A 24,944-nucleotide genomic window follows, 5' to 3' on the forward strand; every position below is an offset into this window, starting at 1 on the left:
TATCTACCCAACACCCCAGAGTCTAGATCCACTGAATTTCCTCCCACTGGGTCTCACCATTATCAAAGAGAGTTACAGGGTGGAAATTTATGGCCATCCTTGGGAGTAGGCTGACAAGGCAAGGTTGGGTGCCATAGTGGTGGTGTGTGCCTGTCACCTCCTCTGGTATTTTACCAGCAGCAGGGGTGCACTGGGTGGACCACCCACTCTTTAGCCAATTGAGGCCCCTAAGTGGCCAATTAATGTCCACTTAATGCCATCTCCTGCTGCTGCTGGTATTTTCCTAGAGGCAGGGGGTGCATAGGTCATGTGGCTAAGTTGCCAGGTAAGAATTTTTGCAGGCTGAGGGGTTCTCTCCTATGCAGGTGCCCTGTGCCTAACAGAGGCCCCCACCCATGGTACTCCCCAGCCATGGGTTCTCCCCCCTGCCCTTCCAAACCGGATCCTCCACCCCCATCACTAGGGACTGCCACACTGGCCCTGTGAAACACCCCGCTCACCTTTTAATCTGGCATCCATGACTTGGCATGGTGGACTGCCTGCAGACTCTTTAGAAATATGCCATTAAGTTTCTGTTGCTTCTCCCTATCCCTTCTGCCAAAATGCATCACCCCACACTTCTCTGTATTCAATTCCATTGGCCACTTGTCTGTCCATTCTGGCCATCCTATCCATTTCCTGTTGCAGCCAATTCACCTCATCCTTACTGTTTGCCACTCCTCCAAGTTTGGTGTCATCGGCAAATTTTGGAATTTTACTCCATATTCCAAGATCCAAGTCTTTTATATATAGCAAAAAAAGCATTGATCCTAGAACTGACCCTTGGGGAACACCACTGTCTACCACTCTCCAGTCCAAAAAACAACCATCTACCACAACTCACTGCTTTCTGTCCTTAGGCCAATTTTTTTATCCAATTAGACACTAAACCTCCTACTCCATAAGCTTCAATTTTGTTAATCGGCCTTTTATGTGGTACCTTGTCAAATGCTTTCTTAAAATCCACATAGAATACATCTATCTCATTCCCTTCAACAACCTTCTCTGTTACTTCATCAAAAAATTCAATTAGATTAGTCAGGCACGATCTGCCTTTTACAAATCCATGCTGGCTCTCCTTAGTTAACTCAAACTTCTCCAAGTGCCTGTTGATTTTTTTTCCCTGGCAATGCGTTCCAAAACCTTACCCACCACTGTTGTTAAACTAATTGGTCTGTAGTTGCTAGGACTGTCCTTACAACTTTCTTAAATAAAGGCATCACACTTGCCACTCTCTAATCCTCTGGCACCCCTCCCATATCTAGGGAAGATTGGAAGGTTAAGAACTGTTGTCTAATTATAATGATATCATACATTGGGTATATTTACTGTACAAAGCACAAGGCACCAATCACTCATAAGGGATTGGATAAACACCGTATGGGTTCATTTATTAAGACTAGGCACATCAGGGCTGTTATGCTTAGAAGGGTATGCGGTGACTTGATTAAAACATATAACATCCTTGGGGGTCTTGCAGGATGGATGTGGAGAGGATGTTTCCTCTTGTGGGAGAATCTAGTACTAGGGGTCACTGTTTAAAAATAAGGGGTCGCTCATTTAAGGCAGAGATGAGGAGAAATTTTTTCTTTCAGAGGGTTCTGAGTCTTTGGAACTCTCTTCCTTAAATGGCAGTAGAAGCAGAGTCTTTGAATTCAGAAGCCAAGTTCCAAACTATCGTCAATGCATTCATGGAGGCATATGAAAGAATGGGCCTTTGTCTAAACATCCGAAGACAAAGGTCCTCGACCAGCCTGCTCCTGCTGTGTAACACTGCCCCCCAGCTATCAAGATCCACGGCAAACCATTGGACAATATGGATCATTTCTCATACCTTGGGAGCCTCCTCTCAGCGAGGGCAGATGGCTGAAACTCAACATCGCCTCCAGTGTGCCAGCCCAGCCTTCGGCAGTCTCAAGAAAAGAATGTTTGATGACAAAGACCTCAAACACGGTACCAAGCTCATGGTCTACAGGGCTGCAGCGCTACCTATCCTCCAGAAGGCATCAGAGACCTGGGGCGGAATCGTCCGTGCCCGCTGGCATCAGGCGTGTTCAGTGGCATAAGCGGACAATATGGCGAGAAGGCCAAAAATCGGTTTCACGAAGTCATGAAACCAGTTTGTGATCGTCCACCCTGCCCACCAATGGCGGGCTGCGTTTCCCGAGATCGGACGTTGGGAACCTCATTATAATACATTGGCGTATCATTGTAAGCCCCAGCTCACCAGAATCATCCCCCCACTGGATTGTCTGCCCACATTGGCGTGATTGCACACCAACTTGTTTCATAACACGTATAAAAGGTGTGCAGTTGGTGGGCTGCACTTTGAGAGGATCTCGAAGGTGAGTGCACAGTAACATTGTGGAGCACTCACATGGGCTGCCTGTTGGACTTCAAGGTTGAGGCACGTTGGGAGGTGGGTGACAAGAGCTGCCCTACAGTTGAGGCCCATTTTAGGGGTGGGGGGGCAAGGGCTGCCCTGCGGCTGAGGGTAATGCGCAAGCACATGCAGTGTAGGGGGTGTGGAGGGTGAAAGAAGCGGCCACGCATTCGGGAAACCTTGTGTAAAGTGACCACTCCTCCATAGCTGACACAGGTCAGGTGCAGCCACATTGATGTGATTGGAGTCGGGCCTCTAGCTTCTCTGCCCACTCAAGCAACACAGTGGCATCAAAGTGCACTAAGTGCTCCAGAGCTTTTCAGCCCTCAGGCATAAACTGCAAACTAATGAGCATTTTGGTCGACTGAAAAACAGTTGGAAGATTGGGCACATTGTACAACCCCCTTGCGAAAACTGGACATGCAGCAGTCACTGGTGTAGGCGCTCACAGCCCCTTGCAATGTCATCACCCCAATTTGGACCAGTCTCCCCCATGGTTCAAGCTAACGGTGCAGCCTTGCAGTGTGGGTTAGGAGAATGCCTGCGCCTGAGCTGAGAGCACAGCATGCAGGTGCCGCCAATCGGTCAAGAGGAGAGGGGAGGAGGTGGGTGGGGTTTTGGGCAGACATGCAGCGCACTAATCTCTGGCCATCCACGTGGTGGCCAGCACTCTCTGGGATGCATTAAGGCACCTTCAGAGTTAACCAAGAGACGTTCTTCGTACACCAATGCTAACCCACACATTTCTCTTTCATCCTGCAGGAGGAGTACATCAGGAGCATGCAGCCTGGTGAACTAGTTGTATTCCTGATGGTTTACAGAGAGCGAAGAATACTGAGAAGAGAGTGACTGAGGCACCTGGCTGTGCAGAGGGAGGAACAGCACTCTCAGAAAGAAGGGGTGGCTGGGACTCCCGCACTCGCAGCCTCAGAGCCACAGTGAGCCGTCACCGGTCAGTGCCTAGCTAGAACCAGGGTCTATAGACGCTGCCTTCCATTCCTTCAGATGACCGAGAACCAGTGTCGCCGAAGGCTGCACATGTCTAGGGAACTGGTCGGCCACATCTGACAGCTCCTGCAGAATTTGGCGCCATGGGGACATCGAGGGCATCCACTGCCAGTGGCCATGAAAGTGACTGTGCACTTAATTTCTATGCCAGTGACTCCCTTCAGGGCTCCACAAGTGACCTCTGTGGGATATCAAAAGCCTCCTCCCACAAATGCATCCATGAGGGCACGAATGCCATCTTCACGGGGGCACACAAATTTGTGCATTTCGTCCAGGACCAGGACAGCCAGGATGCAAGAGCGATTCGATTTGCCCAGATCTCGGGTTTCCCACAGGTACAGGGTGCCATCGACTGCACTCAGGTGGCACTCAGATCTCCATGGCAACACGCAGTCAACTATGTCAACCGCAAGGGATTCCATTCGCTGAATATGCAGCTGGTGTGTGACCATCAGAAATGCATCCTGCAGGTCTGCACACGGTTTCCAGGGAGTGTCCACAACTCCTACATCCTCAGTGGGTCTCAGATCCCTGACGTCTTCCAGGGTCCACAGAAGCTGCAGGGTTGGCTCCTCGGGGACAAGGGAGCAGAGGACGTGGCTGATGACACCTGTTTGGCGGCCTCAGACTGCAGCAGAGCGAAGGTATAATGAGGCTCATGCTGAGGCTCAACTTGGTGGAGCAAACCACTGGGATGCTGAAAATGAGGCTCCGGTGCCTGGACCGGTCTGGTGAAACCCTGCAATATAGTCCACAGAGGGTGTCACACATCGTCATCACCTGCTGCGCCCTTTACAACCTGGCGCTGCAATGGGCAGAGGAGCTGGCTGAGGAGGAGATGGAGAAGCTGCAGGTCTCCTCTGATGAGGAAGACGCTGATAGGGATGAGGGTGAGGAGGTCCTTGATGGCAACGATGAGAGCGATGAGGCCCTTGCACTGGTTAGATGAGGCAGGTGCACTCGGGAGGCCATCATGGCTGCTAGATTTATGGAGGATGATGACGACATGCAGTGAGGAGACCCCATAGATCCTCGCATTACATCTGTGAATGTTTGACTCCTGCCAGGCTTATGGCAGCGCACATACCCTCTGTGATAATACTCTTGTCATAGAGATGCAGTGGAGGCCCTAATAGTCACTCGATTGCGGGAGGATGGTGATGATATGCAGTGAGGATACTCCATAGATCTTCACACAGCCTCTGAGAATGCCTGACTCCTGTATGGCCGAGGGCAGCTCACTTGCGATCTATGATCAGGGTCATATCATAGAGACGCAGCCATGAAACTTTAGAAGCATCAGACCCTTTGTCAGCCTCCAGTACCTGACCCTTTCAGGAGCACAATTTCACTGGGCACAAATGCTGAAGAGATGGGAGCCAGCCCCACCTTAAAGGTGCTGAGAGCACACAGAGAGAATGACGGAACTCTGTGATGCCTGCCCACGACATTCTGGCAGCAATGACAAGCACCATTGAGGTGCAGGCATCAGTAATGTGTCCAGTGAGGCTGGACCATCACTTTGGTTTGAAAGCTGCATAAAGCACAGGGAAGAGGCCCTGGACTGAGACACCTGCCTCTATCTTGTGCAGAAAGGTTTCACATCTGAGTGACACAAACACTGCTCATCAGAACAAGGAGCCATAGACAGGGAGACATACTTGGGAGTTTATTGACAATAGTGAACAGCCTGTGCAAGTGATTAACACCCAGTCTGTGCAACTACATCCTCTTTACCTTCCTAACTCTGCTGCTACATCTTGGTGCTCCCTGGTCATCCACAGCGGAGGTGGAGGCAGCCTGCCCACTGCTACACCCTGTCTGTGATGACCTTGGCAGATGCCCTCTGGAGGCCTGAGACCTGGAGGGCTCCGGCCTGCTTTCAGGGTCCTGCTGTGTGGCAGTGGCACCCTCCTCGGCCTGTGGAACTGGAACTGCTGGGGTCACAGAAAGGAGGGATTCGGATGGGCTGGACACTCCTGGAGTCACCTGGATGGATGGCCCTAGGGGGTACACCTACTTATCCTCCTTCCTAATGGTGCCCAAGGGCCCCTGGCTGACTCCTTGACGAGAAGGGGTAGCTGGAGTGAGATCGAGCTGCCCTGCATGCCTCTCGCGTACACACTAGCCAACTATAGCCTCAGCGATGGAGTTGAGCCCACGCAGCAGTGCAGGAGCGAGCCCTGGACCAAGGTCTCCAAGGCAGTCGCCATCCTACCAGTGTTGACCTCGGTGCGTTGCAATGCCAGCCCTATCACCTTAGCCTGAAGACGGACAGACTCCTCTATCATGCCTCACAATCTGAAGAATACAGCGGACATCCCTTTCTGATGTTCTCTAACTTGTCTTTGTAGCTCCAGCAACTGTAACATGACCGAGTCCAGAGGCTCGTCATCTGACTCAGGCTCAACAAATTTCTGGCCTCCAGCAGTCCTCCAAGTGCCGGACACCTGGGAAGTCCCTGCCGCCACCTGCTGTGGATCAGACAGTGCGATGTGCTCACCAGATTGTGATCCCGAGGCTACTGTAAAGTTAGGTCCCACCGAGGTGTGTGTCGCTGCGTTGGCGGAGGGTCTGGGTGGGCACTGTGATGCGACTTCAAGGAAGATGCCTCCAGATTCCCCTTCAGAGGTTTCTGCAGGGCTTGACTGGAGGCTTTGGGCCATGGACTCTGTCGGCTGTTTCCCAGATGTGCCCGAGGAAGCAAGGAGAGATAATTCGTCCATGGCATGGGACTGAAACAGGACTCATCACTCACAACATGGTTGTCTGGTGGATGTTGCATTGCTGGACCCTCACTTGGTAGATCACTTCCGACCTCACCATCAGCACAGGAATGGTCCAGATCATCGCCAGCCAGCTGCATGGCTCTGTTTTCAAAGTTCGTGAGGACCTTGATTTCAGGCATTCCCCCACTGGTCTATAACCTCTTCCTCTTGTTTTGTGCCAGCGATGGCGAGACTGTAAGCAGGACGTCTGCCAGGCCAGGTTATAAATATGCCTGGCATGTGTGGGTGGTGAGTGGCCCCATGGACGGGATGAGGACAATGATGGTAAGTGTGAGAGGGCGAATGGTGATGTTCCTTGAACCAACAGTGAATGAGGACCCTGTGGATGTGTGATGGTTTTGTGAGTGAGTGAGTTAAGAGTGTAGAGAAGAGTGACTTACCCTGGTGGAACGGAGGAGATCATTCATCCTCTTGCAGCACTTGGTGGCTGTCCTCTTTTCCAGGGCATGGCGCTGACCACTGCTGCCACCACCTCCCAAGGTTGCTCCCCATCCTGTGGCCAGAGCGGGGGTAGAGGACATCACAGTGAGCCTCCACTGCATCCAAAAGGACACAGGGACACATCATTGAACCTGGGGGTCTGCAGTCTTTTTGCCTTTCAGGGCCATGTCTTCTTTGCAGTAGTCCTAGGCTGGAAGCACTGAGATGTGTGCGCGTGACTGGACTTTAAATATTGCGCCCAATGTGCTGAAAGGGCTAGGTGATGGCGTGGTGGGCAAATGAGAGCCGACCCGCCATGGAAACGGCGTGTTTCCCGGGAATGCATAAGTAATGTTATGGGTTTGGGATGATATGACGTGAAAAGCTGCCATTGCAGCCAGTGGGTAAAACGTCATTTTACCCACCCGCTACTGCACTTAGTGCAAATCTGGGACGATTCCACCCATGGACAGTGTACAGCAGACACCTTAAATCCCTGCAGAAATATCACCAGCAATGCCTCTGCAAAATTCTACAAATTCAATAAGATAGGCATTCCAATACCAGTGCCCTCTCTCAGGCCAATATCCCCAGTATCAAGGCACTGGTTATGGTTAATCAGTTACGTTGGGTGGGCCACATTGTCTGCATGGTCAACACAGGACTCCCACAACAAGCTCTCTACTCTGAGCTTCATCATGGCAAGTGGTTACCAGGAGGGCAGGGGAAGCATTTCAAGGATACCCTCAAAGCGTCCCTGGAAAAATTCGACATTCCCACCAATTTATGGGAATATTTTGCGTTAGACTGCCCAAACTGGAGAAGGAGCATCTGCAAAGGTGTCAACCATTTCAAACATCTCCGACAGGCCCAGGTGGAGGCCAAGCACAAACAGCGGAAGGAGCGTATCAAAATCCGAGCAGCCCACCCACCCATCTCATCAAACACTACCTGCCTGGGAGTGTGCGGATGCAGCACTGGACTTTATTATCACCTCAAGACCACAACTCCAGAATGGAAGAAAGTCATCCTCGGTCCCACGGGACTGCCTAAGAAGAAGAATGAAGACTCTATCTCTAAAGGTCTTCCTGATTTATTGCGTTTAAGTCCTAGATGGCAGATTTGAAGCTCTTCTGGGATGAGAGTGCCTTTGGCATTTGAGAAAATGTGGTTCTGAAATGAACCAGTAACTCAGAGTAGAGCTGCATGCCCAGCACTCTATCTGAATGAGTAAACTCTTGCCAGCATTTGTTTGCAGGGTAGGGTTAAAACTGTGTAATTTGCAGGGTGTATGATGTGTTCTGTACATAAATTTTTAAGTCTTTCTTCCTCATTTTGTTGAATGTTGAGAATGAGCTGTTCTCCACGGCAACTCCCATTCTTCATCCTCCAGTGGTTTCAGGAGGTCTGCCTGCTCTGAGGGGCAATCTGTGTTTCTGTGTGTCATTATTGTAGAATTGGCATGCAGAAAATAAATGTTTATGGATGGTTTTTTAGATTGCAATTGTAAACATGAGAGGAAGGGGAGCTCTGTTCTAAGCTGGTGGAAAAATAATTCAACTTGACAAAATATGTTTGATTTAAATTTTTTTTGAATTGTGCAACAACATGGTAGTTGTTAATGAATTATTCAATGATTTTAAACCAGCCCCTTGGGGAATGCTGCCTGCGATTATTTTTCTATGTGAGGTGTTAAATCTGATAAAGACTAATGAGTTTGAGAGTTCAGTATCTTCGAATATGAGAGATTTTTGTGGCTGTCTTCAGGAAACATCTTTCCAAGTGGTTAGGCTTAATGCTACAATTTGGTGCTTTTGATCACTTGTGACCTTTTCATAGCATTAGTAAAACATAAGTGTGGCTCTAGTGGAATGTGGTTGGATTATTTATATCAGTGATTCTTAAACATCAAGCTAAAAGCCATTTAATAAAAAATTTATCATAGGTTCTTGTACTCAAAAATCCACGGATACTGGTGCTGATGTTACAAATATGAGGTTTATAAAATTGTTATCTTTTGGGACCATGTCTTTATATTTAGGTAAAATGAAAGGGGTCATGTGACCTGTTCTGATATCTGCCTGGCTTCAGGCCTAGATGACGTTGCTGTTAAAGATTAAAGAAAGGCTTGGTTGTTTCTCTGGGAAGAAGGTGCATGGTGCTTGGAGACAATGGCAGCAGCCTCTGTGCTAAAAGTGGATAGACCGATAGTCGCCAAATTCCCAGGCAGGTGCTGAGAATGTCAGGTTGCAAACACTTATGTTTTAAACTGGCCATTTGTATCCAGGATAGCATAGAATTGAAATCTAAAGAATACGTACTCAGCATTTCGATGTGCTTAAAAGGCCCATGTGATTCACCTTGCCATGGAGAAGGGTTTTAAGAGGGAAAGGGTACAAAGGAAGCAATTGTCAGATCAGGTTACAGGCGTTCCTAAAATATCACTGAATATCATAGACAAGGTTAGGCTGCCTGCAACTGAGAGAGAGCAGCTACAGGTCGAAAGTCTCCATGGCTCACTGCACAGGGATGTGGGTGGTAGCTTGCACATGGATTGAGAAAAAACAAATTTCTGAGGAGTTAAAAGGAGCCTGGAAGATTGGTCTAGCCTGCGCTAGAGGGAGAATCTCCGGGAAAACTCTCACCATATTCTGGGGTTAAAAGTTACCAGGCTGAGAGAGGAAAAGAATGAAAGTTACTACTCAGGACCTAAGAATCACATTGGACTGGTTCTGGGAGAATTGAATATCTACTTAAAGGGGAGAATTTTCTGTTCAGTGTGTGGGCCCTACACGCCGATGCGTGAAATGACGCGTGGTGACGTCGGGTGTGCGTCCCAACATCACCGCGCGTCATTCCGATTTTCCATTTGGCGGGCTGGCACCGGAGTCAGCCAAATTGTCAAAGGCCTGTTAAGGCCATTAATAAGCCAATTAAAGATATTGACAGGGCTGCCTGTCCAACCTTAAGGTTGGCGGGCAGGCAAAGAGCCCAGGTGGCCTTCACATTTTTCATGAAACCTCATCTACGGGCGGGATGAGGTTTCATGAAGGGTTTATTACATTAATAAATATTTTTCAAACATTTCAAAAACATGTTTCAGCTCATGTTATGCTGTCACATGAGGAGACATGTAAATTAATTTTTACCTTCTTTATTTAAAATTGTCATTATCTTATTAATCTCCCTGAGGCAGCTCCGTGCCTCAGGGAGATTTCTGCGCTCTTTCGTGCGCATGCGCAGAAAAGCGCAGGCCCCGACTCTCCCTCCTCCCCCTGCCCACACACTGAGCGCCACCGGGCACACATCACACTGGGCAGGCCTTAATTGGCCCACCCACGTAAAATGGCAATACGAAGCCAATTGTGGGTGACAATCGGCTCCATGCCCGCCCACACCCGCTCCCGACTGGCCTGCCTGACGGGGAGAAAATTCTCCCAAAAAGTAGTGTAACCTATATTGGTAAAGTGAGATCAGCTTAAAAATAAAACAAGAAAGCTCTGTTCCCTGGTTTAAAGTATAAGTTGCCTACAAAAATAGTTTTGTCAATGGTGCTTTTATGCTGTTTGTTACAGTAAAAGTCTTAAAATGTGAAATTTTGTTGTATCATCGCTCCCGCTACTAACTGGAAGTTCAACTTTTTTTAAACTTAAGGTATGGAGATTGTAACACTGATATGTCTCTTGAAACAAATATCTGTGAAACTGACATTGCCATCATTCTTGTTCTTATTCTTCACTTCTGTTTCTCTCCTGTTTCTCTCTTCATTTCTCTTTCCCTTTCACTTCTGATTTATGTTTTCTAGTTCTCCTTCTCTTTTTTTCTCTTATTTGTATTTTTCCCCCTTTCCTTCCTTACTTTTCATTTTCCATCTTTCCTCTCCTTTCTCTCATGAAATAAGAGCATGCATTTATATAGAATCTTCCATGACCTCCATGTGTCCCAAAGCACTTAACATTCTTTGGAAGTGTAGTCACTGTTGTAAAGTAGGAAATGCATCAACTAATTTGCACACAGCAAGATCCCACAAACAGCAATGAGCATAATGACCAGATCATCTATGTTAGTGATTTTGGTTTGAGAGGTAAATATTGGTCAGGACATCTTTGCCCTTCTATAAAAGAGAACACCCTACCAAAATTGCACTTCACTGGAGGCAGCTGGTGACTTAAATGGCCAGCTACCTCTGTAAACTGCGCATGCACAAACCCTGGCCTGACTCCAGTCCTGCTCCCCGCAAAAATAGGTAATGCTGTGTCTGGGAGCAGAATTTAGAATATTCCACCATTTCCAGGATTTTCGCCATGACAGAGAGCCTCTCCATCATAGCAAAAATGTGGGCCTTTGTATCCATTCTATCAAAACTTCTCAAAATTTTAAAGACCTCTATTAGATCACCCCTCAGTCGTTTTTCAAGGGAAATGAGAACTTGCCTGTCAACCCTTTCCTGATATGTATATCAACACATTTCTGGCATCATCCTTGTAAACCCTCTCTGCATGCTCTCCAATGTTTCCATATCTTTTGAATAATATGACGATAAGAACGATAAGCACCCAGTACTCTAAGTGTAGTCTAACCAAGGCTCCTTGCATACCTTCCCTACTTTTCAATTCTATCCCTTTAGAAATAAAGCCCAGTGCTTAGTTTGTTGTTTTTTAATTGCCTTAGTAATCTGTGGCGCAGCTTTTAGTGATTGACATATTTGTACTGTAAGATCCCTTTGTTCCTCTAGCCCACCTAGACTTGCACTTCAAAGTAATAAGTGACCTCCCTATTCTTCCTACCAAAATGTACCAGCTCATATTTATCTGTGCTGAAGGGAGTGGGACTAGTTAGATAACTCTTTCAAAGAGCCCGCATAGGCATGTTCGGCTAACTAATCTCCTTTTATGAAGCAGTGCTGTACTTTTAAGGCCTGTGGCTACAATTCTGTTTCCACCCACTGTGGTAGCATTATACCCTGTCAAGGTCAAGCCTTCATAGGAAGGGTATCTGTATCAGAATTGTGAACATTCTGGTGAAGCAGCAGGCACAGCAGCTCTAGTTTGCTGCACCTAATGGTTGTCCAAAGTGAAAAATCAGCCCACTTTGACCTGAATTTTCCTCCAAATTACCATCTATTGGTAGGAGTTTCCCATTTCCTGTGTTTTAATTAATTACACATCACTCATAACCTAAGATAATGAAAAATGACACAGACATTTTACAAAGGTGAGTTATGTGTCACGTGTATAAGTCTCTGGTGTAGTATAATACCATTTTGCATGAACTGAACACATTAAGAAATGAAGTATCTTGTATATTTAATACATTTTAGCTGCTTTGCTATCTCAATGAAACCGCCTTTTCTGTATAATTTCTATATAATGTGTATAAGTTTTACTGCAACTATAAAAGTGATTTAGCACTCAAATAGTTATAATGAATGTACTAGTGCAGGACATTTAGTTAGTAGTATAAATCTGGAACCACTAGACTTATATTCCTGTTATTTGGATACCCACTGCTGAGATGAAAAAGGCTATGTTGCTACTCTGGTTATTAAAAACAGCATCAGAGACGTACTTTAATTTTCTTAGTCTGAACTCACCAAGCAACAAAATGATTTCAAAATTGAGCTAAAGCTACTTGAGGATGAGCTTTTGACACGACTTTCAGCTGCAGACTGGAATTTCTTGGGAGATACAGTACTGGTGGAAAAACTTGAAACCACAAAGCACACAGCAGCTGAAATAGAAATGAAGGTATGAAAAAGCAAGCGTGCATAGTCTTAAGTGCCTTGTTGAATATCTGTCCTGTGCCACTAGCAGCTCCATTCCTTTACTGTTTCTTAGCAGTGGAAGATGTATGACCCACCCTTCTACACTTTATAAAATTTACCAGCCACTCAAAGATATTTCCTTTTCTTAAACATCAAAGCTCTTATATTTTCACTTACTATGCACATTCAAGATGCCCTTAATTCATTGTCTGAAGCTGGATCAGACTCTTCAGAAACATGGAATATGGTGGCATCTGACACCATATCCTCACCATCACAAAGACCACCTATGTCTACTCTGCTAACTAGAGTAGCAACATACCCCTGCCTTAGCCCATTTGTCATTGAAACCTTGTCCATATCTTTGTCACATCCAAACACAACTTTCCAATATTATCCTGGCTGGCTTTCTATCCACCCTCCAGACACTTTAGCTCATTCAAACTCTGCCGTCCATTACCTATTCCATACCAATCCTGCTCATTCATCACTCAGGCCCTTGCTGACATACGTGAGCTGCTGTTTCCCCAATGCCTCAAATTTAAAATTCTTATCTTGGTATTTAAATTCCTTCAAACTCTTGATCCCTCCCCACCTTTGTAACCTTCTCCAACCTTACAGTCACCTTCCTTGAACTCTGCTCCTCTGACTCTAATCTCTTGTGCATCCATGCCTCCTTTTGCTCTACTTTTAATGGCTGTTTCTTCAGCTGCCTGGGCCCATGCTCTAACTCTCTTGCCCTCGACCACGCTCTTCTCCATGAAGGCACTTCTTGAATTCCTTCTCTTTTGAGCAAGCTTCTGGTCACCTCCCCTAATATCGCCTTCTTTGATCCAGTGTTTACCTTTTTTATGATCATACCAAGATGAAGTGCCTTGGGAAGCAATAAGTGGAAGATATTGTTGTCTTTATCCTAACAGTGGTCTAATATATGTATTCAAGATATTAATAATTATGATAATTTAACAGAAGCCTAAAACATGTTGTCACTTAAAATGTGACATGAGATGCGTGACATAAAATGAGATATGCAATGCAACATGAGGCATGTGACATGACATGAGATGCATCTTGATGTGAGATATGACATAAAACCAATTTATAACAAGTGAAGAGGGCACTTAGTAGAGCGCATGCTTTCATCACACAATGTGAACTCAAAGTTGTTATGATTATGCAGCTCTTCAATGAGGGTTTTTATCTGTTTGCTGATGCTCTGTAACAACAAAGCTGAAAAAATAAATATTTTTATTAAGTGCTTCCATCTCACCCAATCCAAATCTAACTACCTGCTCTGAAAACTCTGCTCACATTTTGACAGCATTGACAAATTCCACCGCCGCAGCTGAGACAATCCACAACCTTCTAAAACAATTAGCAACATTCTAAATAAAACAACCCACAACATTCTTTAAAAAAAAGTCAATTTTCCCAATTTCCCAAAGCTAACAGACCCTTCAAAAACAAATTGCAGGTTCTGGGTCCACATCTTCGCCAAAAATTCATCATTTCTTCCTTGGGCCATACTCTATCTGCGTACCAAGTTTTGTTGAAACCCATCCATTAGTTTTTGAGATATATTGTTTACAGACTAACAGACTAACGGGGGCAAAAATATTCCCTCTACCCACTTTCCATGGCGGAGGTAACAACAATTTTATGAAGTGTTGATGCTGCTTCTGTCTTTTGAATTAAAGATATTTTTAGAACAACAAGATGATATGGAAACACCTCACATCGTTTGTTTGGTCTGTAAATCACACCTTAAATACTTTTACAAGTTGCTGTCCCAATGGCTCAGCAAATTTATTCAACAAGTAATCGAATCACATTGGGCAGGAAGATAACAGGTTCGATTTTGGCCGTACTGAATAAACGGATTGTAGCTAAGACAACAATTAGTTCCAGCAATCTCAGTTTAGTGAGAGAAAAGTTGGCTATAGTTCTCGCTCCTGATTGATATGCAACAAGCTCTGCTGGAAGTGCATTTGTGGAATTTTGCTAAGAGCAGAATCTGAGTCAGCTGTGATGTCCTGTTGTGGATTCATCATCAAGACTTGCACATGATTGACTATTTGATCAAGATGCCAGTAGGCATCCGATACCCATCAGACCATACTCAAAAAAGGGTTTATGTCATTGGGAGGGAGAATTTTTAAAAATTACTATTTAACATGCCATCATGACTGTTACTATCTTTTGTGTAGGTGCTCGAAGCTAAAGTTAATGAAGTAAAGATCAATGAAGCTCGTGAACACTATCGTCCAGCGGCTGTCAGAGCTTCTCTGCACTACTTTATCATGAGTGACCTTAATATGATCAATCCTATGTATCGGTTCTCGCTCAAGGTTGTCATTCATTTCTGTAGCACTATATATACAAAAGTTTTTCACAATTAAAATAGCAATAAATGAATAGCTAGCAATTTATTGTATCTTTAGGCATTTGCTGCTGTGTTTCACAAAGCTGTACAACAGGCTGAAATGTCTGATGATGTGAAAGTGAGGGTAACTAATCTAATTGATGAGATCACATATTCAACATTCATCTACATTAACCGTGGGCTGTTTGAAAGGGATAAACTTACCTTTACAGCTCAAATGACTTTTCAGGTATGAATTTGAATTACTTTATTAAGTATTAGTTGGTGCATAATATTTTTACAAATAAAAATTTATGGTATAAACAGACTCCATGGCTAAGTTTTGATATTTGTTTAGTTTTGAAATTCTCATATCAGATATACTAAGCATTAAGAAATATATTGATCGTGCATGCCACAATTTAATGGATATTAAATAACAATTCATGTCAAAATAGTAATATGAATATTCAATTTTTCCTGTATAGATTTTACTTCTGAAAAAGGAAATAGATGCTCGTGAACTTGACTTCTTACTCAGATTTAATATTGACCATAATTACAACAGTCCTGTGGACTTCCTGTCAAACACAGCATGGAGCGCAATAAAGGTTTGTATTTGCATCTAGCAAATTTATTTTATAGAGAAGGGTAGAAACAGTATATGATATATAAACCTTTTGAAGGAAGTTAACCGTGAGTGCCCTCATGTATTTGATCAGTACAGCTTACATATCTATGTTGAAGTATAGTTGTTAACTTAAAAAAGCGATTCCCTCTACTTTTTGAGATTATGTTTTGTCTACTGTTTTAGACCTTATGTTACATGCCATTCCTGAGCCAAGAGAACCAACCTTCTCAGAGAACTCTACCAGTGCTACTGTTCAAAGAGGCAGGATAGTGCACCAGGCTCATGAAGAACAATTCGCCACAAGTTACCCTCCCAACCATCTTGAAAAAGCCCAGTATTGAGATGCTAATTTGCTCATATCTTTGCTTATGAAAGATAACAGATAGGAATTGTCCATGTTGATCACATTTTCTAGGCAGAAAACAAGGACAAATTTCACACGAATGTGGCACGCACACCCAAGATTACATTAATATGTCCATTCACATATTGGACAATTTTCCAGGTGTCCCTAGAGGCCACCAAAACAGGCATCAGGACCCTGACATAGATTAATCAGGGACCTACTATAGTTTTACCCCTTCCTGAAATGGACCATCCTTAGCAGCGTGTGTGGCAGTGAGGCAAACAGCTCAAATTGGATGGATTAAAATGGACAAGCTTCCTCTCAATGTGACAAGTGATGGCAGCTTGATTCAATTCTTACAGGGGGTTCGTGGGCTTCCTGGTTTGGACATGTGCTGAAAACAGACAATTAGTCAAGTGCCCAAAAGCAGGACATAATGAATTTCCATCCAATGCTTTTAAATTGTGAATTAATATTCCAAATATATGTACCAAGCAAGGACATTCTGATACTGAAAAGAGTGAGGTGATTATAATGCTGCCCAGCAGTGGAAGCTGGAGTACACCTCTAGCTCCTACAAGGAATATTGAAGCTTCCTGTTCTCCAGGTTTCACCTGTCTCCCTGCCATGAGGCCCTCTGTCCGGTGCAGAATGGACCAGAAACTTGTTACTGAGACATGGGACTTAATTTTCTCCAGTCGTTTTGCACACATTTTATTCCCTGCCTTTTTGATGTGAGAATTTCCGGCTTTGCTAATCCAACCTTTAAAAATGGCTGCCCGCAGTTCTAATTTTGTTCCTGTTGGGGGGTGGGGGAGACAGGCTGGATAAGAAGTCTGGCCCACCGTCACTGGAACAGATGCGGAGGCTGCCGGGTATGGAGGTGGGCTGGGTGGAAGGCCTGCTTCTGTGCTCTGGCACCTTGTTGAATTAATTTTAAAAAGATTGAAACAAAAAGCAGCCCTCCAGCCCTCACCCTTCACCCCACACATTCCCCATGCCCCATCTATGCCAACCTGTGCCACCTCAAGCCCCTCTACTCACCCCTCTTGGACCCCTCATAACACCATACGGCAGCCCATATTCTTCTACCCACCCCCATGGCCCCTTATACCACCTATTCCAGCCCATGTCCCTCTACCCGCACCCTATGACCCCTCAGCTGCCCTATTCCCCCCACGTTCCCATGGCCCTTTAAAGCTCCTAAAACAACTTAGTGCCATCTCATGCCAACCCATGCTGCCCTCCACCACCCTTTACCTCTTTCACACCAACTCATCTAGTATCCTTTGACAGTTCTTTGACAGCTTGATAGTTCCAATGAGCTTATGCACTTTTTACACACAATCATATTTACTTTTAATAATCCCAAAGGGTGCCTTACCTCTCCCAAAGGTGTCCCAGGGCCATATACAAAGGGATATCTTACCTCTCCAAAGGGGTACCCCTGGCTTTCCAAATGATTTCACGCTGGTGGGCTAATTAACGCTGGGGAAGCTCCAAGGGGCAGGTGGGGGCATGAGGTCCACCGCATCCAATGGTGACCCAGCGGCCAATTCAAAAGCGGCCCAGGCAGCCCCTGGAAGGCTGCCACAGAAGGCGCTGAAGCCTCGATGGATTCCGGTGCGGCTGGACACAGCAGGCGGGGGGGCAGTCAGCCCCACATTTCCCCAATGAATGTCTTGCTATCCTCCTGGAGGAGGTGGCAGCCAGGAGAGAAACACTTGTCCCCAGAGATGGGAGGAGGGGGCCCCCGCACCTCACCAAAAAGGCCTGGGAGGAGGTGGTATCCCAGGGTGAGCAGCCACGATGTGGCGAAGCACACATGGGTGCAGTGCTGGAAGCACTTCAACAATCTGCTGTGATCAGGAAGGGTGAGCACCGTGTTGGCATGGGTCAGTGTGCAGAACAGTTAAGGGCTAGCCATCCCTTTGTGGACCTGAGGGGTGTTAGAGTGTGAGTGGCAACTGTCAATGACACCAGAGCTGGCCAAGAGGGTGAGCCCTGGCTGCATGGACTGAGTGCCTTGCGGCTCAAGGGCCACGACTCGGCTGAGCCCTGGGAGGTGTTCCTCAGGCAGGATTGGCCAGGCTGCAATGGCGCTGCAGGTACAGAGTGGACTAATCAATGCTCCTCTATCCTTTTAGGGGAAGACATCCCATAACAATATTGAGAGGTCACGGACTGGCAGAGCACCCCCACACCTCCTAATCCTCATGTGCTATGAGCAGGAGGCCCTGGAGCTGGAAGGGCACCATGCACCTCAGTCAACAGCCTGCAGTGAGGTTGTGGTGCCAGACAAAGGTAAGAGTGCAGTGCACTGAGGTGAGAATATCGACTATTGCAACCATTCTAGTATAAACTCTATATTGATGTGAACCTCAAAACTGGAGACCCCACTGATAATTGAAGGCACCATGATGCAGATATCTGTTATTTCACCAGGGTGCCTGGCAAGCACGGTGACAGTGAAATGACTTAAACTAATCTCATGCCCTTCTTCTCCCTTTTAGGCTCACCAGCAGGTAGTCACAATAAGGAGCCTGAAGGCCCACCCCAACCCTGGAGGACCACCACGCTCAGCATGCATCTGTGTCACACCCTCCCTGTCAAGCAGGGGCCAGGGCGGATACCAGCACCTCGGTGGGCATAAGATCGCTGTCTAGTATCTCGGTGCACGTTGGTGAGGGCACTTCACACTCGCTTGATGTGCAGGCGGAGGCAAAGTACCCAGGGTCCCAGCAGTTGGAGGACTGCTGGAGACCAGGACAATGCTCAGTCGATGGCTGATGATGGGCCTCTGGAGTCGTCCATTAGGCAGCAGATGCTGGAAGTCCAGCGGGATGTGCGGGAGGATCTGGCGGAGATACATGAGGGAATGCGTGCCATGGTGTCCGTTGTGGAGGAGTCCATGCAGAGCATGACCACTGCATTGACCCTCATGGCCGAACACAATGCCTCCTCCATGGAGAGAGTGGCGACTCATGGAAAGGCAGCTCCAGGAGCTCAATCAGGGGTCCCTGGGGATGCGCTCGGACCTGCAAGTCCACACACCGGCAATGACCTCAGCTGGTCAGTGTCAGTGTGGGAGATGGATTGGGCACCGAGTATCCCAGCTAGGTGCCCGTCCATCAATGGTGAGCAGGGAGGCCCAAAGTGACCTCACATTGACGCACGAGCTGCCTGTCATCTCTGCGGGCTCCTCTCAGGGGGCTCTGGATGACGCCAGCATCTCCTCCGCCCTCTGCCTGTGACCATGGCATTTGATGAGGCTGTGTCGACTGGGGAGGTACCAGCCATTGCACTGGCTGCTCCCTCCCAGTCAGGGGGCCAGAGGATGCCTGCCAAGGTCATCAAGGCCAACAGGACAGCAGAGTGAGCAGGCTGCCTCCAATGCCGGTGCCAGTGAGGGGGGAGCACCAAGACGTAGCACCCACAAACATAAATATAAAGCACCTTAAGCACAAGGCAGCTTTATCACAGGTAAAATTTGTTCCCCCATTTTGCTTTAAATTTTTCATGCTGTGATTAAAAATGCTTGTTAATGTTTATTTCAGCTATGTTTCACACTCACAAGTAAATGAGATTTTATTTTGTGCTATTGGCCTCTGTATGCTTCATTTGTTCTGTAGGTGCAGGGTAGGCCATTATGTAATTATGGACTTGTGTCTCCTGAAACTTTATTGCACAGGCACACAGTTTATGTTGGTGGCCAAGAAACTGGTCCTGTCAGGTATCAAGTATGGAGCCTGCAGCCCTCACACATGGTGGTGGTTCTTATTTGGTAGGCTAGCTGTAGGAGCGTTGGATCAAAGCGTCCCAGATGTCCCTTCCTCCCTGGAGGTTACCCAGGTCAGCGTCCATGCCCTCAGCGTCCTCACCATGCTCGTCCTCATACTCACTACTGGACTCATCATCTGTTACCTGTGTCAAGAACTTCTTCTTTCACTGGGTCCCCCCTTTCCAGTGCCTGATTGTGGAGAGCGCAGCATGCGACCATTATCAGTGACACACGCTCTGGGAGGTATTGCAGTGTGCTGTCTGTATGGTCCAGGTATCGGAAGCACATCTTGAGAAGACCTATGGTTCTCTCTACCAATGCCCTAGTGGAAACATGGCTCCTGTTGTACTGCTGCTCGGCCTCTGTTCTTGGGTGGTGGAGAGGCATCATGAGCCACCTTTTCAGGGGATAGCTCTTGTCGAGCCGCCATCCACCCAATCGGGCTGGAGCATTGAAGAGCCTCAGGACCTGGGAGTGTCTGAGGATGTAGGCATCGTGGGAGCTGCCTGGGTAACTTGCACAGATTTGTAGAATCAGCATCCTGTGATCACACACTATCTGCACGTTCATGGAGTGGAAGCCCTTCCTGTTGACAAAGGCACCGGGTTCACCTGCTGGCGCCTTGATGGTCACATGTGTGCAGTCGATTGCACCATGGACGCGGGGGAAGCCAGCAATGGCCGCGAAGCCTCTGGCTCGCTGTGTCTGGCCTCGATCCATACGGAAATGAATAAATGTCATTACCCGCCTGAACAGAGCTCCTGTCACCAGCTTGACACAACAGTGGACAGCTGATTGGGAGACTCCACAAAGATCCCCTACTGATCCCTGGAAAGAGCCAGAGGCATAGAAGTTGAGCGCCGCTGTGACCTTCAGAGCCACTGGCATGGGGTGTCCACCCACACAGTCAGAGCTGATCTCAGACCCCATCCTCTGACAGATGGAGGTCACTGTCTCCCTTGACAGGTGGAGCCTCATTCGGCATTGCACCTCGGACATATTGAGGTAGCTGCATCGCCGCTTGTAAACCCTGGCAGTGGTATAGTGCCATCTTCTGCAGCCCCTCTGCCTTGGACTTCCTGCTAGCCCTGCGCCCCTTGTGCCTGCGCCTCTCCTCCCACAGGCCGCTCCCCTGGAAGCTGCATTGGGACACCTGGCCTCCTCTCCCTTCTGTCCCTCTCTCCCTCCTCAGAGGAGGTGCCACCAGCAGAGACCATTACCAGGGTTATGGAAGGCAGTCTGATACCTGGGAGGGCCCACACAGTCAGAATCCTTCGGGGGCGTGGGAGACAACAATGAGTCCTGATATGAAGCCTAGAAATACTCAGAATGCAGCTCTGAAGCGAGATGAAGCTGTCCAGTTCACAGAAACAACCAGCAGCAAGTTATATCCAAAACTCCTCACTACTCGCATTGACAATGTCACTGACCCTTCTTATCCCGCTCATGGATGAGCTTTTGCTAATTGTGGCCTGCCCGCCTGCCCGTTTTGCCCGTGCGACGGCCGAAAAATCACATGGGCTACATAAACTCGGAGACAATTGGTGTGTCAAAGACCTTAACTGTCCTTTTAATTACTGGCAGACGTGCTTCCGTCTCCCTCACGCGCCCGCCTAGCAAAATATCGCAAGAGTGCGCATTGACATCAGCACGCTCAGCCGACGTCAACGCGCATCATTTCATGCTCGAGCGGGCCGGGCGGGTGCATGCCGACCCACCGAGCGAAAAGTTCTGCCCATAATGTTTAGAGCTAATTCTTTCTTGCACTTATAATAGAGACTTTACATTTAAAACACCATAGGGGCAATCCCATAGCACCAATGCTGCAGCTGTACTCAAAGGCGCAGGTTGAAGTCAGGGCTACTGCATTATATTCTAGATTCTGTGACCCTTGTTGCCTGCAAGCGAGGCTTATGGCTTGGACTATAGGATTGTTCAATTCTCATAATCCTCATAAATTCTTCTTGACACCTAGTAAATATTTATTTCTTTTAATAAAGAAATTAGAAAATGAGTTTAGGTTTAAATGATCAAAACATCGACTCTTGAGCTTCATTATCAATTCAAAAGATATAAGAAAATATGTATAAATTTAAAACATAACTCCCCTTTATTCTGCCCTCAGGCAATGAGCTTCATGGATGAGTTCCGTGGGTTGGACAGAGATATTGAAGGTTCAGCCAAACGTTGGAAAAAAGTTGTTGAATCTGAATGCCCAGAAAAAGAGATGTTTCCTCAAGAATGGAAAAACAAAAGTTCCCTACAAAAGCTTATTATGATGCGTGCTTTACGTCCAGATCGCATGACTAATGCAATCAGGTACACTGATCGTACTGCTATAAATTATAGGTGCCAGTTCTTGCTTACAGATTCAGTAGCACCATTCACATCCAGGGTGTTTCACAGTTAATGAAATACTTCTGAAGTGTCGTGACAGTTGCAGTTCACCCAAATTCTTGGCTGAGAGATAAATGTTGGCCAGGACACTGAGGTAACTCACTGCTGTTCTTCACATAGTGTCATGGGATATTTTACATCCACCTAAACAGGTAGATGGAAGCTCAGTTTAACATCTCATCCAAAAGGCCTCACCGCCTGGAGATGGCTTTGCACTAGGGTGGGGACATCCAATGTCTGAGGCCAAATTTGCATCTTCAGGTTATGAAACGTGAGTCGGGCCATTTCACGACTTGCAAACTTCACCCACGCACGCTATCCAATGTCACCCGACTGGGGGAGCTGACGTCAGCAAGGGCAGGTATGCATTTCGCACAGGAGGCATTCCCAACCTGTGAAAAATGCATACAAAAATTGCGCGGGTTCGAAAATGTGGCGGAAAATCAGATTTCCTTCAAAAAAATTCTAAGTTTGACCTTTCTCAAACTGAAATGCACCGCCACAACCAGATGAAAATTCAGCCCCTGGTGTCCACTGTGATCCTGGTCTCAGGCCTAATGTCTGTTACATTGAAACGTTCCAAGAAAGACCACAAGATAGAACAGTTCTTTTCTGTAACTTCATTTTATACAACAAGTTTGCATGTTTTAGGACAAGTTTTCATACATGGTAAATGCTGTTGTATACATTTCACAATACTTGCAGGCAAATTCAGTGAAAGTCATTCATAGTTATGTAGCTTATTACGTTAGAATGAGGACTAATGTGGTTTGATTCATCTCTGGTCAAGTGTGTTGGATGTTGATGAAGATACTTGATCGAGGTGCTGCAATAGTTACAGCAACAGTAGATTCTTGTTGGCATTGTGAGGACTTGCTGTTTTTATAGCAACAACTGCTAGTAAGTTTAGTAAATTGTGGAATTGTATGAAATGTATACACTTGCAGTTGTAACTGCTTCACCGTTATTTATGAAGACAGTAAAAAGATTAAATTTTACCTGAAAATTAAACTAAATGAAAAACAGATAGAAATGACACTTGAAAGAAGAAGAGCATCAACAAATATAACAGCTAAGCTATAGATAACAGTCCCGAGATTTTATTACAAAGGTTTTCACACAACTTTATTGCATACTGCAACAACTGTTTTAAAATCGTGTCTGAATTTCAGTGAATAAAATTTTCAGTGTTCCTTCAATTTCTTTCTTCATAAGCAATGTGATTTTAATTATTTTGTATCCTTTTACTAAGGAATTTGTGACTCTAACATTTACAAGTAGCTTACGATGTATGTTTTTACAGAAAATTTGTGGAAGAGAAGCTTGGAACAAAGTACGTTGAGGGACGTCAAATAGAATTTGCTAAATCATTTAGGGAAAGTGGTCCAACATCTCCAATCTTCTTCATTCTCTCCTCTGGGGTTGATCCACTGAAAGATGTAGAAGCCTTAGGTGAGTAAGCTACAAGAGCAGATAGTGTGTGCAAATTATTACGTCTTCAGTCAGTCATTATGAGCTGGGATTGAACAGCCCTTTTAACCTTAAAGATGCAACTCCAAGAGAGTTGCTTATCTCAAATTGAATAAAGCCAGTGGTTATTGCTTGAAGACAAGATCCAGTTGCTTTTGAGAACATTGTGCTACTGTGACAGTCCACTGTCTTGCAACCTTTTCCATTTCTGTACCTTATGGCATATGATGCAGTACTCGATTAGAATGAATGGTCAGACAGGAGCCTTGTTATATGATATGGGACGTAATCTCAGATTAGTAGAATGCACTTGTTATGAGTCAATCAGCGCTTGCATTAATGGCATTTTATGGGCTATGAAAAGGCCACTAGTAAAGATAACCCTGAATTATCCACTTTTGATGGATGAACGCATGGTCGTCGTAACATGTGATGTTACTGCAGATCAATTCCAATAATTCCAGGATATTGCTGCAGGAGTTCCTTAGGATAGTGTCCTCGGTCCAACTATCTTCAGCTGTTTCAACAGTGACCTTCCTTCTATCGTAAGATCAGAAGTGGGGATGTTCACTAATGATTGCACAACATACAGCACCATTCGCGACCCCTCAGATACTGAAACAGTCCATGTCCAAATGCAGCAAGACCTGGACAATGTTCAGGCTTGGGCTAACAAGTTGCAAATAACATCCGTGCCACACAAGCACCAGGCAATGACCATCTCCAACAAGAGAGAATCTAACCATCACCCCTTGACATTCAATGGCATTACCTTTGCTGAATCCCCCACTATCAACATCCTGGGGGTTACCATTGATCAGAGATTGAACTGGACTAGCCACATAAATACTGTGGCTACAAGACCAAGACAGAAGCTAGAAATCTTGTGGCGAGTAACTCACCTCCTGACTCCCCAAAGCCTGTCCACTATCCACAAGGCACAAGTCAGGAGTGGGATGGAATACTCCACACTTGCCTGGATGAGTGCAGCTCCAATAAGACTCAAGAAGCTCGACACCAATCAGGACAAAGCGCCCACTTGATTGGCACCACGTCCACAAACATTCACAAACTCCACCACCAGTGCACACCTGGCAGCAGTGTTTACCATCTACAAGATGCACTGCAGGAACTCACTGAGGCTTCTTTGCACCTTCCAAATCCATGCTACCATGTAGAAGGACAAGGGCAACAGACACATGGAAACACCACCACCTGGAAGTTCCCCTCCAAGTCACTCACCATCCTGACTTGAAAATATATCACCTGTCACTGTCACTGAGTCAAAATCCTGGAACTCCCTTCCTAACAGCACTTCCTAACACCACCTGGACTGCAGCGGTTCAAGAAGGCAGCTCACCACCACCTTCGCAACGGCAATTAGGGATGAGCAATAAATGCTGGTCTAGCCAGCGACGCCCATGTCCCATGAATGAATAATAAAAAAAGCTCTTCAAATTTCCTCCTCTATTCCTCTAGCAATAATCATCACTCTAAGTTTCATTGTTACTAATTCATTCACTGGCAGAAACTATTTCATTATAACTCTCTCCA

At 46.2% G+C, this 24,944-nt stretch overlaps 1 protein-coding gene across 1 annotated transcript in view; it reads left to right on the top strand.

The window, feature by feature from the left end:
* The window catches only part of dnah9l (dynein, axonemal, heavy polypeptide 9 like), a 361,205-nt gene that overhangs the window by 295,360 nt on the left and 40,901 nt on the right, over nucleotides 1-24,944 (top strand). Inside the window, exons 47-52 of the mRNA XM_078552084.1 lie at nucleotides 12,222-12,386; nucleotides 14,611-14,751; nucleotides 14,845-15,015; nucleotides 15,254-15,376; nucleotides 21,649-21,842; nucleotides 23,224-23,372. Of these exons, the coding sequence (XP_078408210.1) occupies nucleotides 12,222-12,386; nucleotides 14,611-14,751; nucleotides 14,845-15,015; nucleotides 15,254-15,376; nucleotides 21,649-21,842; nucleotides 23,224-23,372 (943 nt within the window). The remainder of the gene's footprint in view (nucleotides 1-12,221; nucleotides 12,387-14,610; nucleotides 14,752-14,844; nucleotides 15,016-15,253; nucleotides 15,377-21,648; nucleotides 21,843-23,223; nucleotides 23,373-24,944) is intronic.

Source organism: Cetorhinus maximus, chromosome 11 (genome assembly GCF_964194155.1).
Source record: "Cetorhinus maximus chromosome 11, sCetMax3.hap1.1, whole genome shotgun sequence".
NCBI classification, from domain to species: Eukaryota; Metazoa; Chordata; class Chondrichthyes; order Lamniformes; family Cetorhinidae; genus Cetorhinus; species Cetorhinus maximus.